This window comes from Pleurodeles waltl, chromosome 1_2 (genome assembly GCF_031143425.1).
Source record: "Pleurodeles waltl isolate 20211129_DDA chromosome 1_2, aPleWal1.hap1.20221129, whole genome shotgun sequence".
In the NCBI taxonomy this organism is placed as follows: domain Eukaryota; kingdom Metazoa; phylum Chordata; class Amphibia; order Caudata; family Salamandridae; genus Pleurodeles; species Pleurodeles waltl.
Window position 1 is genome coordinate 85,442,305 of NC_090437.1, and position 20,833 is coordinate 85,463,137.

Sequence of the window (20,833 nt, forward strand, 5' to 3'; positions counted from 1 at the left end):
AATGGTTATGTTTAATATTTATATCCATGGTTTTCCATCTCTACATCTTCTTATTTTCTTATATATATATATTTTTAGATAGTGTTCTTTGTGCAATCCTCATGTTTCTTTCCCAACCGTATTCCTTTCTCACCATCCAAACTGTTCTCCTACACGTTCCACTGTTAAGCTTTGATTTTTATTGTTTTTCATGTCACAGTCCTTTACTGTAGTTATTACGTTATTTGGTCTCCTGAATGGTACATTTTTCGTTTGTATGGTTTTTTTTTTCCTTCCATGAAACTCGCCTTCATATGTTTTAATATCTAATATCACTTTTCTTGTGCTGAAGCCACTCTTGCCTGCCTTTTCAGGTTCTCCGCTGTCCCTCTACCTTTCGGGGTATTCACTTTCTATCTTGTTTTTTTTTAGCTTTCGTGGACTTTAGTCCCTGTATTGCCACATCCATGTATATACAACTTCTGGAGGTCATCTTCCTCCTTTTCTTTTTCTTTACTATCTTGTTTTTTCCTCATTTCTTTGCTTTTGCAAAATTGATATGCCTAGTTTTTTCATTGTTACAGCAGTTGTTTATTAATACTTCTTGTTATGCAACTTAGAACTGTTACTTGGAATGTTAAGGGGCTTAAGCACCCCATTAAACGTCAGCGTGTCTTATCTCACCTAGCTCGTTTGAAATGCCACATTGCTTTGTTGCAAGAGACTCACCTCAACGACTCTGAGGCAATTAAGCTTAAAAAACAGTGGGTGGGGGACATTTTCTACTCCCCTTCCATCACAAACAAAAATGGGGTAATTATACTCTGTCATAAATCTCTCAAACCTACCATAATTTCACAGCATCAAGATACAGAAGGTCGCTGGGTACTTGTTACATTTACAATTGGCAATATTTCTCTTACTATCCTTAATATATACGGCCCCACACATCCGGATCCAAATTTTTGGAAGAATCTTTCACATATTGTCTCTGAACATTCCTCAAACAATTTATTAATAGGTGGTGACTGCAACCAAATTCTCGATCCATTTTTGACAGAAGTTCCACGTCACGTTTCATTCCACATGCCTCCCACAAAGCTTTTTAAAACTTTATTTTACACCATTCTCTCTCTGATTCCTGGAGAGTATGCAATCCCGACCTCTTGGAATACTCTTTTTATTCTCCTACCCACCATTCCCATTCTAGGCTTGATTATATCTTTCTGAGTAAAGGTTTATTGCAACATATGGTCAACTCTGAAATCGGTGCTATTTTGATCTCAGATCACGCACCTGTGATTACTGACCTTGATCTTTTTCTTAATGGTTCTAAAACATCTTCATGGAGGTTTAATAACTCTCTGCTTTCAGATGCTACTTTTATCGCTTCCTACAGTAAGTTTATAGAAGAATACTTTCACATCAACGATAGTGATCAACTATCATTTCATTTTGTGTGGGATGCATTCAAAGCAGCCTCTAGGGGTTTCATCATAAGTTACGCTCACTCAAAAAAAAGTCTGCTCAACAAAAATCGACTTCCATCCGTGAAAATATAAAGTCCCTAGAACATGAATACTATACTCACAAAACTAGTAAATCACATCTTGAAGCACTAGTCTCAGCTAAAATGGAGTTTAACCAATATACCACTGAACAAGCATGCGGCACCCTCCTGAAAATAAATGCCAGATATTATGGTGGTAACAATAAAGCTGGTTCTCTTCTAGCTCGATATTTGAAACAAAGAAAAGAAAAAACATCTATTAAATCTATCACAGTTAACAATGGTGTTAAACACTTTAGAGATAAAGATATAGCATTGTGTTTCGCTTCTTACTATAAGGACCTGTACACTCCAGAACACATACCAACAGTTGAATCTCTCAACCAATATTTCTCTAATCTCAAACCAAGGGACCCATTGCAGATTGACCTCTCATCTTTAGACCAACCCCTACAACTTACTGAACTATATACAGCTTTACAATCTCTCCCCAAGGGTAAGGCTCTAGGCCCAGATGGCTTCACAGTAGAATTCTTTATTCAGTTTGCTAAGTCTCTTTTCCCCAAACTCTTTCAATTACTTAATAATTTTATAATGTCAGGTTCTGCATCTGGCTTATTTACGGAGGCCATGATTTGTCTTATTCCCAAAAGCGATCGGGATGCGACTGACTGTAAAAATTATAGACCCATATCTTTAATTAATACTGATTGTAAACTCTATGCCAAAGTTTTAGCTCTCCGTTTACTCCCATATATACCTGACCTTATTGATTCTCATCAATCTGGTTTTATCCCTAATAGAAATGTAGCAGATAATTCCCGTACTTTTTAAAATATTATTAACAAGGCATCTAAACGTAAGATTCCTCTGGCAGCTTTATCATTGAATGCAGAAAAGGCCTTTGATAGGGTCTACTGGGGTTTCTTGTCGAAAGCATTGGAATGGCATGGACTAGGTACTAAATTCCGACATTTTATATCCATTCTTTATTCCTCACCATGTTCCTCGGTTATAACAAACGGTATCCGATCTCCTTTTTTCCCTCTTAAAAGGGGTACTCGTCAGGGAGGCCCATTATCTCCTTTACTATTTATTTTGGCTCTCGAACCTTTTCATAACCAATTAAAAACGTCTGAACAATTTACGGGGTTTCAAATTAATAATGCACACATCAAATTTATGGCATATGCCGATGATATTCTTTTGTTCATGTCTCACCCTGACACTTCTCTTCCTGCATTCCTGCATGAGCTCAACTTATATTCTGATGTATCTGGCTATAAACTTAATATAGACAAAACAGTGGTTTTACCACTTAATGCTCATTGCACTGGCTCTGGATTCCTTGATGCAGGATTATCTTGGAATTCTTCTAAGATTAAATGCCTGGGGGTATAGTACTGCACTACTCTCAAGGATACATTAAGGACTAATTTAGAAATCCTATCCGCAAAGCTTGTAGATCTCACACAGAAATGGTCTCCGTTATATCTCACGTGGTGGGGCCGCTTGGACACCATTAAGATGATGCTTCTCCCTATCATTAACTTCTTCCTTATGATGCTTCCTATTAAGATACCTAAACTATTTTTTAGTTCAATTGATAAAATTCTATCCAAGTTCCTGTGAACAATCCCGAATCTCTCTCTCAAAATTAAAACTTCCTAAAGTACAAGGTGGAGTTAATTTCCCTGACTTTATAACTTATCACAAATCTTTTGGCATTAAGCAAATACATCCCTATTTATCTACACTCAATGATGCCTCTAAAAAGCTATAGTTCTCTTTGGAAGAAACATTTATTTCTCCCTTTTCCCATAAAGACATTATATTTATTTCTAACCCCCCGAAATTCTGGTTGCCCAGCACTATCTCCCATTCAGTCAACTTACTGAAACTTTTTTTTATTTTGCATCTTACCCCCATTAATCAATTTTTTAACAGTCCTATTTGGCACAATAGTTCGCTTAGGAAACAAGGTAAAACCTTGTGTTGGAAGGCTTGGATGACTAAAGGTATTCTTCTCATTTCCCAATTATATCATAAAGACTCTATCATCCCTTTTACTACTCTCTCAGCAATTTGTAATCTCCCTATTCGCATGAAATCCCAATATATCATTCTTTCTACTCTAGTCCAAGAGGCCCTCAATAAACTTATACATCATAATCATTCTTCTCTTGCATCATCTCCACACCCGATTGTAACTTCTAATTATCCTAGGGCAGCTGGAATTTATAAACTTTTAAGAATGTCTGTTTCACCTAGACTCAAATCACCCATTGAGACATTGTGGGAATCAGATCTTGGTGTTGTTTGGCCGACTTCTTTATGGGATAGAATATGGTATAAGATACATTCCACTGCACACACTGCAAGCCTCACACAGACCCTATATTTTTTTTATAATAGACTTTTCTACACTTCTGTACGCCTTTACAAATTCAAACTTGCACAAAATGACAATTGTTGGCGCTGCCACACTCAGCAGGGTACTGACTTTCACATGTTTTTTTCCTGTCCATCCCTATCTACTTTTTGGTCCTCAATACGGTCTTGCATTTCAGCAATAGCTCAGATCTCCTTATCAATGTCATATGAATTACTGTTTTTGGGAGGCGTACACGATATCTGGAGTTCATTTAGGCCCCTTGGAAAATTGGTGGACCTTTTGGTTTCTATTGCAATCTCTATTATTACTTCTAACTGGAAATCTTCGGAGAACATTACTCTCAGACAGTGGTGGAATTCTGTATGTTATCATCATAGACTTGACAGCTACAAGCTTGATTCAACAGGAACTTTCTTCAAACGTCATCAGCTATGGTTGCCATTAAGTAACTATCTCTCACGCACTGCGAAGGAAATGGATTTTTCTCCTCCTTTTTAAAAAATGTCAATATATTTCCTGTTTTTCTTCTTATATATACTTATTTCATCTTACATTCGCTGTAACTAATGCCTATTGCCTCTCTCTACACAAGGCTATCATTTGATTCCCTTTTCTATCCCTAAAACTCTTCTCCCTCTCCCTCTCTCTCTTTTCTTTCTTTATTCAAACTTGGAGCCTTTGATACTATATTGCTGTATATGCCTAATTCATGTACATGTTTAAATATGCATTTACAAGTACAATATTCCTTATGCATATATATTCACAACTGCATATCTCTGTCCTGGCAATGTTAAGTTAATGTTCTTGTATTTGACTCAATAAAAAAAACATCTTTAAAAAAAAAAAGAAACTTTGTTGATTGTGTCAGAAAAATCCTGACTTTCAATTTCTTCTTCATAGTGACTATCACCACGGCAAAAAGATTTGGGAATTTGGGTTATTTGTTTTGTTGTCATCTGTACTATAAGACTTTTGAAAATAGAAATGTTTTATCTTTGGGTCCAGAATTCATCCAAAAGATTACTTCTGCCTTCATAAAGATTTCAAAAGATTTCTTCCAGCCCTGAATGCCAGTTTCTACTGTGATTTTGACTCTTTAATTCATCTATTGCACTTGAGTCTACCTGCAGAGATCAGCAGACTTATGACATTCTGAAAGTTTGTTTATTAATTTTAGAACTTACATAATTGGTGTACGCCTTTTAAGGTTACCCTAAGCAGCTGGATCAAAACATCTCTTTGGTTTACTTGAGTCTGGCAAAGATCCCCCAGGATCAAGACTTGCTCACTATACAGGGGTATGGCCACTTCCTGGGTGGAATGGGCAGGTATTTATACTGTGGACATTTGCAAGGCTGCTATCTGGGCTACTTGCTCTTCCTTTGTATCTCCTTATAGGTTGAATGTGGTTTAGGGAATCAGAATTATGTTTTGGTAACAATGCTCCCTCTAAAGGGTTACAGTGTGGCTATTTTGACTATGTGGCTTGATGATTTTAAGTGTGTGTGTTTTTGTCTTCAGGGGGTGGTAATAAAAAATTCTGTTTTTCTGGTGCTTACGGTTGTCTTTATCTTTAGTGCATCTTATAGGGGTCTTTATTCAGACCATGATGAAGGCACATTTGGGTATTCCCTCAGGGAGTAGGGAGGAGGTAATCTCTGGATTATTTACAGTAATCTTCATTACTCTAATTCTTCGTCTTCATCCAAGAAATTACGATGCTCCCTCTCTACCTTCCTAAGAACCTTCATCAGCTGTCTGATAACAGCTTTAAACTTCAGGCAGTACCAAGGAAGGGGTGCTGGAATTTGTAAAGAGGGACTGTCTATGGTCATAGACATGGAAAACAGCTTTAAGAGGTAGTGGTTCATAAATTAATAGAGGATATAAGCCTCATAAAGTAAGTATCGGGTTGAGGAAGGAAGCATCAACGTAATGAGGATTACTTATAATCCTTGCTTCTGCCATCCGTTGTCTTTTTTTCAGAAATGGCTTCTATCACTTTCATTCATTTAGAATTTAGCAGTCGCTCAATTTTGTTGAAATAAACTTTTTCATGAAGCGATATCAGCTCAATCTTACATTAATTATAATTTATCCCCAGATTCACAGGATATGTTCCAAAGCTGCGAAGTGTGATTGGATATACATACGGCAATGCAACACACAGGCCCCTCACCCATGAACCAGGACAGTCAAAGCCTCCTCAATTAACTCTGTCTGTGAGTGGAGATGAATGTGCATTCCCGGGCCCCAGACAACTCATCAACAAGACTTTTGGTCATCCGGAAATAAACACCTACGCCCGGCAAGTGTCTGATCGAAACATAAACAAAGGTACACTGCTTCTTTTTGTGCAACATTATATCACATGCCAGCCACGCTGTAAAAATCACCTTGCTCTAGGGAATTTATCAAATGGCTTCCCCAGGACAGTGTAGCAACACTAGATTCAGTTATTGTACCCTATATGCAGACCGCTTTGCAACACTGTTTCCTAGTCTGTTCACAAATGTGTCATGTTTTAAATGCTGGTCCTACACAGCCCACACCAACACTTCATGTGCAATGCCTCAGAGAAACAGGTGTTTTCTCAGACGTTTTCTCAGTTGTAAGCTCAGTGATCTCATAGTTCTCTGTGAGTAAACGTGCTAGGACTATGCTGACTCTTTAGAATGCGAGCTCAGCCCGTCAGTGGTAGGCAATGGAAGCGCGACCTGTACTGTTAGGTGTATGCATTTACTTTATCCAATGTTGTGTCCAGTTACTGATACATTTATTAAATATCTGGTCTGTGCTACTGATTTTCATCTAGATGCAGGGTCAACAAAACCTTGATTGAAAAGTTTCCAAAATATACCTTGGTGCCTTGAGTAGATTTGTTTCTGCACATCAATGTTTGTATTCCTCCTTTTAGGCTGGATGCTATGGTTTCCCATAATAAGAACTTCACACTTACCACGTTCTTGGTGCTCCTCCATTATTAATTGGGAGACAATGTACCTGTTATTCTCGTCATGTCAACTTATGTTTTTGAAGATGTGCTAGTGATTTGAGACCTCCAAGGCATTGACACGGATGCTTGGCAGGACTTTCGCAGGAGCATCTGGGGGGGTGTGGAAGGGGAAGGGCTGCGCGCGCGCGGGGCAGGGGAGGGGTGGAAATAAACATTACATTTATGAAATAAAAAAAAAACACTTACCTTCTCTGCTTCTGTGCCGCGCCACTCCTCTGCTCCTCTGCTGCAGGCAGGCACAGACTCCCAGCCTGCCCTGCGGCCAATCCTAACGCTGCTCAGAGCAGCATCAGGATTGGCTGGGAGTGCCCAGCCCGGGTGCTTCCAGGCAGACTGGGAGTCTGTGCAGGCTCTTTCCAGCCCAGCAACTGTGTTGCCAGGCTGAAGAGAGCACACTGTGCATGTGTGTTTGGCCGGCCTGAGACAGTCGGCCATACATACATGTGAAATGAGGGGGAGTGCTTTGCACTCCCCCTCTGCTCGTCACCTCCGTTGCTCGCCCCTTTAAAACAAAACGAAAATAAAGAACAAAGTTTTCAAGGTTTGCAGCTGCTGCTGCTGGCAGGAAGCAGTGCTCCTCTGCCCTAGTGGAGGAGCCGCCCCTGACATCGAAGAACAAAAAACTGATCACTACTGTGGGCATAGAGAATAGCACAGCCAAGTAGTCATACAAAAGAACATAGGCCCTCATTACAACCCTGGCGGTTGGTGTTAAAGTGGCGGTAATACCGCCAACAGGCTGGCGCTAACTACCGCCAAATTATGACCATGGTGGAAAGATCTTTCATAGGCAGCTAATGTACCACACCGACCGCAAGGGCTGTAGCCGCCTACAGCCAGGCGGAAGTCAATGTTCCTCCCACCATATTAAGACACTGCAATCCGCCACCTTTTCCGGGGCAGTACCAACAACATCAAAAACCTTGTGGAAACTGAGCTCAGAAGGGAAAGAACTTACCATTGGAGACACAGGGAACAACCACGCCGCCATGGAGCCCGAGCTGCATGTCTTCCCCATGATCTTCTATGTGCTGCTCCACCACAAACACCAGCGCCAGCAAAGATGACGACAGTGAGTACAGACACCTAGCACAAAAGGGAAGGAGGGAGGAAAAAGAGAGTGACACACACACGCAACACACACCCCCTTCCCCAACACTATACACACAATCAGCTGCATTACTAAAACATTTTTACCCCGTAACTTGGGTGAATAATGCAAGGACAAAACAATTTTTAAAAAGTGAATGTAATGAGAGCAACACATCAAGAAACATAAGTTAGGCAAGGTAATAGTTATATACATATGTACAGAAAAAGTGACATAGCCCAGTTCACAATGTTCGTAGGTCACATGGCCACAGGCCAAAGTCCAAGGCCACACATGTCACCTGCCTCAACATGGAGAGAAAACTGCAGGGGCATCAGTTGGTAAATAGGCAGGCACCTCAGGGGGACAGGGTAACGGGGGGCACCTCATCCGGGAAATAGAAGAAGACCACTGGTTCTGGAGGGGGCAACATGTCCTGTGCCCACTCGAGAGACTGTGGCCTTGCACTCCTCACTGGAGGTGGTGATGCTGCTGGTGGGAGGAGGCTCCTGCCCATCTCCTGCAACCTCAGACGGTTGCTCACTGGAGGTGGTGGGGCTGCTGGTGGGGGAGGCTCAGACGGCTGCTCACTGAAGGTGTGGTGCTGCTGCTGGGGGGGAGGCTCCTGCCCATCCACTGCAGCCTCAGACTGCTGCTCACTGGAGGTGGTGGTGCTGCTGGAGGCTCCTGCCCATCCCCTGCAACCTTGGATTGCTGCACAACCATGCTTGGTGCTGGGGGCTCCGTCACAGTTCTTGCCCCAGGCCCCTTGCTCTTCCTGCCTGCTGGTGCAGGCTCCTTGCTTTTCCTGGCAGCTGGGGCAGGCTCCTTTCCGTTCTTAACAGCTGCTGCAGGCTCCTTTGTCTTCCTGGCAGCTGGGGCAGGCTCCTTTCCCCTCTTGCCTGCTGGGGCAGGCTCCTTGCTCTTTCTGGCAGCTGAGGCAGGCTCCTTTCCATTGAGGCTGCCTGGTGCAGGCTCCTTCACCTTCAGGCATGTGGCCTGGATCCTTTTCCACCACGAGTGGGTGTGGTGATGACTGGGCCCGTGGACTGGGTGGCTGAGGTGCTTGGCTGGGAACAGTTTTTTAGGGACATTGGGGCGGGAAGAGGGAGAAGTAATGGGAGTGGAGGAACAGGGAAAGGTTTTTGGTTGTGTCTGTCTGCTGATTTTGGGTGCAGGTGCTTGGGCTGGATGCTGTTGTGAGGTGGATGGCTGTTGGGTGTCTTAGTGCTTGCGTTTGTGTACCTTGGGGGGGGGGGACAGACACAGTGGGAGAGGACACAGGTGACGTGTGCATGGCTGTTGTGGAGGTGTCTGCCAGTGAGGTGTGTGTTCTGCTTGGTGTGGTGATGATGCTGGTAGTGGATGGTGATGTAGTGCATGCAGGTATGTGTGTAGATGGACCTGGGAGGGAGGTGGAGGAGGAGGAGGGGGAGACAGTGGAAATAGTGGATATTGGTGTGTCTGCATCTGGATGGTGTTTGTGTGAGTGCCTGTGGGATCAAGTGTGGTGCTTGTGTTTGCCTATACCACTCTTGTGTGTTGTCTTGTGTGCATGCTCATCTGCCTGTGGGCTTGGGGTATGTTGGGGTTGAGGAGAATGGGACTGAGAAGAGGACGTTGGAGGGTGGAAACAGGGACAATGGCTGCCATCAGAGAGGAGGCCAGAGCCTGTATCGATATCTGTTGGGCTGCCAATCCAGTGTTAATGCCCTTCAGGAATGCATTGGTTTGTTGCATTTGGGCCGCCAGCCCCTGGATGGCATTCACAATGGTTGACTGCCCTACAGAGATGGATCTCAGGTGGTCAATAGCCTCCTCACTCAGGGCAGCAAGGCTCACGGGGGCAGGGCCTGAAGTGCCTGTGGCGAAGGAGATGCCCATCCTCCTGGGTGATCAGGCATGGGCAACTTGATGAGGGGCTGCTGGGAGGGTGGTGCTGGAACGGGGGTGGCAGCTGTACCTGTAGCTGGGGTGGTCACAGAGGTGTCCACCACCACCAGGGAGCTTCCTTCGGAGAAGGTATCTGTATCAGGACTGCCCCCTCCAGTCTCCGCCGTGGTGCTCCCCTTGCCCTCTGTCCCAATGGTGTCCTCACATCGGTGGACTCTACCTCCTGGGTTCTGTGGGATGCAGCTTCCTCCGTCACTGGTGCCTCTGCTTCTCCACCAGATGATGCTAATGCACATAAGGACAGGATGACAAAACAATAAGGGGGGGATAGACAAAGGATACACTTGGTCAGTGCCCTCAAGCACCCATCCAGCTCAGGATAGGCCAACGCCAGTATGCGGGCCATCGGGGGGTCAGCGTTTGATGGGCACCCTTCCTCCATCTCCAGCTGGGCCTCCGCCGCCTTCCGTGCCCAGCATCTTAGGTATTCCCACCGTTTCCGACAGTGGGTGCCCCACCTGCCGTAGACCCCCAGGGTCCTCACGTCCTTGCCGATGGCATGCCATATACCCTTCTTTTGATGGGTGCTGACCTGCAGAGGCAATACCCACAGGAAAATGGAATTAGTCAAACAGTTCTGCCTGTTACACTTATGGCCCATTATAGCCCTTCACATCACCATTTACACACACATGGCCCAGCACACAACCACTACGCTGCCCAGAGGACATCCAACCACCCCCCTTACATGAGGTCTTCACACACACCACTCCATGCCTTCATGCCACATGCATCATGCCCACAGTGCACTCACCAGTTGGTCTGGAGGCCCATACAGTAGTCCGTACTGGGGTAGGACCCCATCCACCAGTCTCTCCAACTTCCCCAAAGTGAGGGCTGGGGCTCTTTTCCCAGTCACACAGGCCATGGTAGGTTCCAGACACAGGTGACATCAGCACATGCAGTGTAGGTCCTCTCCTGTTGAAGATCAGGTAATCAGGTAGCAAGTGAGGGATGAGATAGAAAATGGCAGTCACATCCATGGCCGTGCATACCCGCATACCCTCACTGCCGGCGTTGATCAACATTGGCCACTGTAATCCAAAGGTCCCACTGTTAACCAATGAGGAGTTGCACAACGGTTCCAGACAGTCTCCCACAATGGCGCACAATGTCAGCGGAATTACCTCACTTCCACCTGTCCCTCCACAGAGGACAGGCAGACGCCATTTCGGGGGGGGGGGGGGTGCAAGCCCTGGAAAATTGCTGCATCACTGGTGAAATTAGGACATAGTGGACAAATCACACTCACCCATTACAAGTTAACAGCATGCAAAGCTTTGTTGTATCTACATTGTTCACTTTGTGACCGGCTCGTCACTCTTTTGCTCCAGAGATTGCTACAGCTGAGGATGAATAGGAGATGGAGACATATCCCGGTGTACAGACCCCTGGTGGACTTGGCAACAATGGAGGACAGGCACATTCTCCTCACCTATATACTTGACAGGGCCACAATCAAAGAGCTGTTGCCCAATTGGAGCCTGACCTGATATCTGCTATCCGTCACCCCAGTGGGATCCCCCCTCTTGTGCAAGTTCTATCAGTGCTCCATTTCCTGGCAAATATTTCTTTCCAAGTGACAGTGGGCTTGGCAGCAGGAATGTCACAGCCAATGTTCTCAATAGTGCTCACAAGAGTGTTGTCTGCCCTGATTAAACACATGTGCAGATACATTGTATTTCCCCAGGTTGAAGATTTGGCCACAGTGAAGGCCGAGTTCTATGCAATGGGACATATCCTCAACATAATTGGGGCAATTGATGGAACACATATTGCATTTGTCCCCCCCGTCAGAATGAACAGGTGTTCAGAAATCGTAAGAGCTTCCACTCTATGAATGTACAGATGGCGTGCTTAGCGGACCAGTACATCTCACACGTCAATGCTAAGTGTCCTGGGTCGGTGCATGATGCCTTTGTCCTGAGGAATAGCACCATCCCAAATATGATGTCCCAACTACAGAGGCACAGGGTGTGGCTAATAAGTGAGACTTCATTCCCACCCAGTATATGTTGCTGTATGGGTATGTTGTGGGCCATATGGGATAGTGTGTGGCTAAATGTTAAAATTTGCAGGTGACTTTGGTTACCCCCACCTATCACGGCTGCTGACCCCTGTGAGGAATGCCATGACAAGGGCAGAAGAACGTTATAATGAGGCACGTGGGTGAACCAGAGGGATAATAGAAAGGACCTTCGGCCTCCTGAAGGCCAGGTTCTGGTGCCTCCATCTAACAGGTGGATCCCTGTGCTACTCACCCAAGAAGGTCTGCCAGATAGTAGTGGCATGCTGCATGTTGCACAACCTTGCCCTGAGATGCCATGTGCCTTTTCTGCAGGAGGAGGAGGCTGGAGATGCCCATGTGGCAGTAGTGGACCCTGTGGACAGTGAGGAGGCAGAGGATGAGGATGAGGACAACAAAAGATCAGTGATCGGACAATACTTCCAATGACACACAGGTAAGACAGTGTTACTTCACATTTCAATTACATTTATTTACATTTCTGTGGCACTGGCATGGTGTTATTTCCCACTTCTATGCCCACTTACTATACCCTCTGGCAATTCATTTTGCTGATGTTGGTGACCTCACATAAGCTCCTGGTGTGATCACTGCAGCCAGCTACAGGTCATTAATCTATGCTCATTTTCAGTACAGTTGAATTGCAATGTTTGTACCTGTTTAAATGAATACATACTTGAAAAATGTGACATACTCCAAACTTCTTTATTTTCCAAGGGTGTTTACTGAAGTGCTAAAATATTGAGAGGCAAGTGCAATGGGATGGGGTGATGATGGAGGAAAGTCCAGGCTATTGTTCCAGTCTGTTTGTAGCAGAGGTGCATTTTCTAAGGGGACATAGGAAGGGGAGTAATGGCAGTTCAAGGTGGTCAGGGTGACAGAGTGGGACATAAGGGTGACAATCAGGAAAGTCTAATTTCCTGGCGGGGTCTTGGCAAGTGTATCTGGCTTCTGTCTGGATTGCAGGGAACATTTGTGGGGTGGTTCTCCTTCTGCAGGGGCAGAGGTGCTGGTGGCCTGCGTGTCCTGTGGCAGGGCCTCCTGCACACTAGCAGTAGCGGAGGTGGAAGGCTGTTCAGATGTCTGGCTAGTGGCAGGGGCCCACTGTTATGTCACTGCCTCCCTCATAATATTGGCCATGTCTGCCAGCACCCCTGCTATGGAGATCAGGATGTTGTTGATGGCCTGCAAGTCCTCCCTGATCCCCTGGTACTGTCCCTCCTGCAGCCGCCTGTTCGGCTGCACATTGTCCATGATCTGGCCCATCGTGTCCCTGGAATGTTGATATGCTCCCAGGATCTCTGCAAGTGCCTCCTGGAGAGTCGGTTCCATGGGCCTGTCCTCCCCCTGGCTCACAGCGGTCCTCCCAGTGTCCCTGTTACCCTGTGCCTCAGTCCCCTTAACCATGTTCCCACTGCCACTGACCCCAGGCCCCTGATTGTCTTAGGAATGAGGTGTGGCCTGGGGTCCCTGTAGAGGTGGACACAATGCTGATTGACGTGTCCTGGGGACAGAGTTATGGGTACGCTGGGTGGGTGCTGTAGTGGTCTTTCCTGATGGGAGAGGCACTGTGGTGGTGTGTGACTAGGCCTGGGTAACCGGCTGTCGAGAGGTCCATGATGGGCCAGGTTGGTCATACAGATCCTGAAGACCAGAGTTGCTGTCATCACTGTGGGCCTCTTCAGTTGGGGGACTGGATATTGCTGGCACCTCCTCTCCGCGGACATTTTCTGGGGTACCTGTGGGGATGTAAGTGATTTTTTATGGTTTCTGTGTCTGACATATTGTGCATCCGTGGCTTGGCCTCTTTGGTTGTATTTGCCCTGGCAGCTTTCACTTGTGTATGTTGGTGCATGGTGGGATTGCTAGTTCTGTACGGTGTGCATGCTTTAGTGATGAGTGTCCATGCAGGGCTGTGTGTGGTGTCCATGCATTGTTGGTGCATGCAGGGCTTGGCATTGCGTTGAGTGAGATGTGACTGTGTGGTGTATGGGGTGTAGTGGAGTGATGGGACTGAGGGTGGGGTTTGTGATGGCATGCAGGTCTGGGGGCTAGTAGTAGTAGAGCGTTGACTTACCAGAGCCCAGTCTTCCTTCTACTCCAGCCAGGCCCTCAGGATGCAGGATTGCTAAGACTTGCTCCTCCCATGCTGTTAGTTGTGGGGGAGGAGGTGGGGTTCCACCGCCAGTTCTCTGTACAGCGAGCTGGTGTCTTGCTGAAATGGAACTTACCTTCCCCCGTAGGTCATTCCACCTCTTTCTGATGTCATCCCTAGTCCACGGCGTTGACCCTGTCCACGATTCTCCGCAATAGCTCCATCTTCCTAGCTATTGATATCTGCTGCACCTATGCTCCAAATAGCTGTGGCTCTACCCTGATGATTTCCTCCACCATGATCTGTAGCTCCTCCTCTGTGAAGCGGGGTGTCTTTGTGGTGCCAGGGGTGTTGTGTGAGGTGTGTAGGTGAGGGTGTGTTGGGAAATGTGTTGGGGTGTGTGATGTAGGGTGCGTGAGTGGTGTATAGGTGTGTATAGTGTGTGGCTCTGGTTGTGTCTGTGGTCTTGCTGTCTTTCTGGTGGCAATGGTTTGTATTAGTAAAGGGTTGTGGGTAATGTGGGTGTGTGTTTTATAGTGGTGTGGGTGTGTGGGTGTGGTGTGTGTATGGGTCTCAGGTGTGTGTTGTTTGAATTGTCCAATGTGGTGTTGTTTTGTTTGTGTGTGTCCATTTTGAACGTGGTGGTATATACCGCCAATGGTTTACAGCCGTTGAATGTGCCGTGGTGATTCGTGGGTGGTAATGTGATGGGCGTTGTTCTGTTGGCGTAAGGGTGTGGGTTTTGATACCGCCAGTTTATCACTGACCTTTGGTGTGGCAGATTTGTGTATGTGGCTGAATACTGATGGATTGTTGTATGTGGTTATAATATGGTGAACGGATATCTGCCGCCGCCGCGGTAAGTTGGCGGCAGTCAGCATGGCGGTAAGTGGGATTTACCACCAATGTCATAATGAGGGCCATAGTTTTCCATCCTCAGGGAAAATACAGCATGGAATGAAAAATCTAATGTGAATCATTTGCAAAATGTACAGTCAGCACCTATCTGCAAATAGTATGTTGCCTTTACAAATAGAGCATGCAGTAAGAAGAGGTCACACATTCAATGCGCTTAGCAGCATAACAAAGCACAACTCTCCATCTGATAAGGCCCTTCAACCTTCCTCATTAATAAAACTAGTCAGAAAAATGTGCAAACATCAGTTTCATCTTGACATGATTTTATCAGCAAGACCTGTGTTCTTGGTTTTGCTGCCCCAATTTATTAAATCAGTTGTGCTGGTGCAGTGTTCCAGGGAATTTCATGAAGTTTGCAGAAGGCAAGTTCTACAGTTTTGCACATCCCTAGAATAGGGAGATATATTTCTTGTTTGTAGCAACACAGATTAGATCACTGCTAATTTCCTTAACAACTATTCCTTTGAAATTATAGCTAGGAGGGATGCAGAATCAGGTAATGAGTATATTACTTCGTGTCTCATTTATATTTCCCAATGATAATCCTTATTTTGCTTCTCTTCTCCCTGTAACACTTCCTGCTAACACTTTTAGGTTTCTTTTTCCACATTACATACTATCAGTCTAGCCCTGCTTCAGCAAAATGTAACAAAATGATATATTCCCTCACAGTTTTACATTGTTCCTGACTGGTGGACACTCTCCAACATCTGACAAGTGGCGTAGCAATGAGATTGTGCGTTGAAACATTATGGGAGAGAGAGACAGTCAAAATACGGGCTATCCTATACCATTTATTCAGGTAGATACAGGCATGTGCAAGATTATATTATTTTCGTATTAGTAACAGCTTTGCCTGGTGGTAAAGGATTCACTTAATTATCCAATTTAGGTGTCAAACCACGCTGTGCTTGAACGGATGGTAGACCTATCTACAGAATGCTATGACACAAAGGACTTTACATACATCCAACCTCATATATGGTTTCTCTGGGAACACAAGTGAGTTCATACAGTTTGGTATGTGAACATCCAACTTGACTGTGGTTTGGTATACTTACAAAGCTTATATCAGGGGCTGTGTAGCCTCTTTCATTATTCAGCATTATTGTACACATAAGTAACACATGGAGCTACGTGATAGGAAGCTATAACATATGTTCAAAACAGAATACTCTTCTAAAACTAAACACTTATTTCTTATCGTACAGAATTATGATAGAAGCCAGGCCTTACTGACTGTTGATTCGAAATGCAGAGTCCAATAACTATTTTCACTTAAAGCACAGTCTAGATATAACAGGTATTAGTGCAAAACACCAGGGTATAGGTATTTATTTGGGGAATATTTAAAACATGTAGATGTATACATACGAAATGAGATCGGGCACTACTGAACTGGTTTGCACTGATTTTATTTAGGGTGCTGTGTATCTGGAGACAACATCTCTAAATAATGGTTCTCAAATCCGGAACAAATTGCTGAAATTACCAGAAACATGTCAACCTTCACCTGATTAAGGTCTTTACACGTCATATGTGGTGGGAGCCTGAACATATATACATTAAACAACCCTCCCTAGATACATTTTTACCCATAACAAAGTTTTTGTTCACTGAAAGAATGAGGACACCAAACAGCTTGTGTTTAGATAGACAGTCAACAATATAGTATTTGGATGAGACATGGAGTGTTCAAGAGGCCCTGCCTCTCATTTTAGCAAACACAAACACGGTTTGTGAGTAAAACTACAGACCTACACTAACACAGAATGGGGGGCTTCTTCTATCTTCACAAGAGGGAGCACCAATGAGAAACCTGGGACATAGAAATTGGTCAACCTAGGGGCCCTTCGTCTAAACCCTTGGGCTGTGTCCTCCACTTTTTAGGTAATTGACTTTGCATTAAACGTTTGGTATAGAAATAGATATATTAATACACACAGTTCCATTATTTCAGTATAGCTCAAAATAATAAACAGAAACACCAAGGAAGAGATTTTGAACTCACATCGTGATACTGAATGTTCACAACTACAGCAAATGAACATGACCAGCACTTCCATAATTGTACTGCCTTTCCTGCCAAGAAACCCTCAACGTTTGTCATTTGATTGTGATTCAGAGGAGCGGGGGTGCTGTGTTTAGCTATAACTTACGATTTAAAAGCACCTGCTGTAGAGTTCCTTGTGTCCAGTTTTTAGACAGCAATAAAAATGTCATGATACCTCTTGTGATTAGTGAAGCTGCTAGAGGGGGAGATTGGGGTTTTGTCTAATGGCAGTTTTGACTCGCCATAAAGTAGCGCTGAAGGTTCATATGCCTGCTGCAAAGAAACATTCTGTATTTTATGTGGATAGCTGGGTAAATAAATAAAGCCTGCCTTTACCAGCACTTTGAAACAAATGAAATGTATGCGAGGGAGGGGCTTTGGAGAGGTGAGGGCCACTTCTGCCAGGTGGTAGTGAGAGAATCTGAGGAGGTCATGGGGTGGGGGGTGCCAAAAAGGTTTGTTGCACCGGATACTACCAGTGCTAAAGCTGGCCATGAGAAGGGGTTGTTCGCTCAGTAATGCCAGCAAAGAGGCTCCTTAAAACACAAGTGTTTTCAATGACCCCAAGAATACCTGATTGTGTCAACCTCTTAGTTCTTATGCCATTTGGTGGTACTTAAACCTCAAAAAATAAGTCTGTAAATGTTGTGGTTGTCTTTCCACTTTTGCCAGTCTTTTATTTTCCAATTTGTAGTTTGAGATGAGATAAAGTGGATGTTTTTTGAGTGGATAAAAAAATGAAAGAATGAAGAAAACAATAGAAATAAGTAGAAATTTTAATAAATCCCTCAAGAACAGAAAAACATTAAAGGAGATAGAAAAGCTAAATTCTAGTAGAACTGTCGGTTTATAATTTTCTGCAGTGGAGTTCAGGCAGGTGTTATGCAAACAATTTATTTTTATTTATCTTACCTTTATTTATGTATCCAAATTCTAATAACTAGATTAATCCACTATCACAGCATTATTTATTAACAATAACATCCCTGTTAAGTGCCACGTTTCAGGCATTAGACTAACTCATTTTATTGTGGTGATCAACATCACCGTACTAAAATGCAATAATCATGCATTTTTAGCGCCTTGACAACACCTGCACTTTGAGGGGGAAGCTGGGAGTGACCGCAAATGTTGCAGCTGAATTTACAGCAGCGCAGTGAGTCTTGTGCAGATGGTTCTTTAGGCGGGTCACAGGGGCATCGAAGGATGGGATCTCCACCTGTGTCATGGTATCAACATAAGCATTACATGCTCTCCATTCACTCAACTCTGATGTCATCCATGATCGAGCGTCAGAAGCGCTGTACTGCAATGTCAGCCTTTAGGAAGTGAAGGATTGTGCATGAGTGACTTGTTTGGTGCTGTGTAGATCTTCTTTCTGCTGAAGTCGTATCCTGGGGTGGCAGCGAGAGCTGCTGTTTGACGTATGTGGTTCCTCGCCTTGGCTGAGTCTGCTAGCAGTACCGCAGCCTCTCGCACCATAACTGAGACCACCTGCAGTAGCAGCAAACCATAAAGACAGCACCAATGGGATGCAGGTTGGATCCGGAGGGTGGGAAAAGGGGAGCCTGTGTGTGCTTTGGCCGTAGGTGTTGCTTTCTAACCAGGTAGCATCCACTGGTTCCTGCCAAATGTCCAGCCTTTATGTCATTCCTATGTAGACTCTAATGCCCCAATGACTTCAATTTTTCTTGTCCTGCACAAGACTTCTCCATTCTTGGCTCGTACTTAATGGTACTAGGTGACTTTATGTCAACAGGGAAACCACAGTTCAATGAAGCCGAACCTAGCCTCGTGCTCGAAGCAGTACCACATGGTTTTCACAGTGTGCGCTAAGTACAACTAAGACCATGGCAATTTGTATCCTGAGACACTGCAGCAAGCGTAATTGTAAGGAGTCTGACATATCATGCAAAATACATATACAACATATGAGAACACAAGTGGCGGCCAGCTTTCTTCCTCCTAGCCCTGACTCCTCATCAGTACAGCCCCTCCCCCCCCCCCAACAAGGGTACATTCAACATCGTCAGGTCCCTGAAAGGTGCATATGACAGGTCATTGTGTAGGATGATCTGTTTATTGGCTGTTAGTGGGCCTCTACAGCCCTAAAACATTCTCAGTCATGATACAGCGCCCATGCATTTTTATACCATACTTTGGAACCTGTCGGCTGGCTTCCCTTAAACCTCCTTCAGCTCTGCCCATGTGATGCCCTTCTTCTGCGATGTGGTGTGGGTCTCACAGCAAGTCAATAGCGGCAGAAGCAGCAAGGTTACCGAGCACCTGCTGGTGACTGGCCCCCTGTGGACATCTTAATTGTGATGAACAGCGGTGCCGCAAGTGTTTTATAGAATGGTTAACTTAGAGATATTAGGTTAGTGACTTCAGAAGTTTTGAATTAGTTTCAAGTTATTTTTAGAACTTCTCACTGCTCGAAAGTTTAAAGTTTCTTATATTTTAGCTCTTTTAATGCACTTGATTGCTTGCTTTTATTGTGACAAAGTGTCAATCTATGTGTCACGTATTTGCAGTTGAATGTCACTGTGTAGTGCATTGAAACCATGGAAATATTACACATAACCAATTTGAAAACTTGCCAGCTACGCAAGTATGTATCACAGGGCTGTGTTTGAATCCCACTTTTCATTTTCAGTTAGGAAAGCTTCCTCAGCCTGTTTAACTACAATTCCTTGCCTTTATTTTGTTCTGTTCCAGGATATTTCTACCCAAAGAATGGCAAATATCAACACACAATGAGATACTACATTTGCGATGGAGACCCTCGAATAACAGAGGCCATCCAAACAATCGAAGCAGTTAAAGCCGAACTGAGAAAGCCACCATCTTGGGACCCTTGTTTTCCTGACAGAGATGCCATGCTGAAGAACACCCTGTGGTGCTTGCCCAAATCAGAGGAAAAAATTGATTTGATAAAGGTGTCAGATCTTTAAACATAACATTTCTAATTACTAGTGTAAGAAAGTGAGACAGAATGTCTTGTGATGCACCCCTGCCAAGCAAGCAATTTATTTGATGCCCATGTTTATAGTTTTTCGTTGATTCCACCAAACCTTTATTCGAATATTTGAATGTTTAGAATTCTACTGAATACAATGTAGCAGCTCACGGCTAATAATGGTGGGTATAATCTTGTGCTCCAACATTACAATGTTTGTCTTTCTGGTTCTCCCTTTTTAATTTAAAACATTCTACCCTCAGTTGCACTGTTCTACTAACCTTATAGCCCTTCTGCCTTGGGCTGTATCGGTTGTTAAAGGCCCTCTCCCTTGCTACAAGCCTTCATCTGCAGCTGGGGATATTACTCAGGTTCAGGACTGTTAACAAGAAACAGGCAAGGGCCTATAACAAGGGAATAGACCTCTAACAACCGGTATAGCCTGATACAACAGACCACCACATCATTTCCAATTAAATGTCCATTCCTAAGAAGTGCTTGTGCATTTATGCAAACTACACAATAACGACTAAAACAGGTTTAAAGAAAGAATTCCGGTCGGTTTCTCTGGAAGTCATAATAGTAATTTGATTTGTTATCCATGTTCACTATGTTATGTTATCCAAGATCACAAGCAAGTTTCCAGATCTTTCTCTTACTCTTTTGGCCACCCTCATGCAATTTCCTTTTGGTTGATGCAAACTATGAATCCTGGATTTGTCCTTTAATATTAATTATTTTGCTAGCCTTCTGGCTTTTCTTTTTAGAGAATGAAATTATTTATTGTCCCACTCTGATTTAATGCATTACATTTGAGTAAACTTTACTTGATTGAT

At 44.3% G+C, this 20,833-nt stretch overlaps 1 protein-coding gene across 1 annotated transcript in view; it reads left to right on the forward strand.

Moving 5' to 3' along the window:
* Positions 1-20,833, forward strand: part of LOC138253554 (ciliary microtubule inner protein 2B-like) — a 128,805-nt gene that overhangs the window by 73,519 nt on the left and 34,453 nt on the right. The window contains exons 3-4 of the mRNA XM_069205795.1: positions 5,992-6,224; positions 19,757-19,977. Of these exons, the coding sequence (XP_069061896.1) occupies positions 5,992-6,224; positions 19,757-19,977 (454 nt within the window). The remainder of the gene's footprint in view (positions 1-5,991; positions 6,225-19,756; positions 19,978-20,833) is intronic.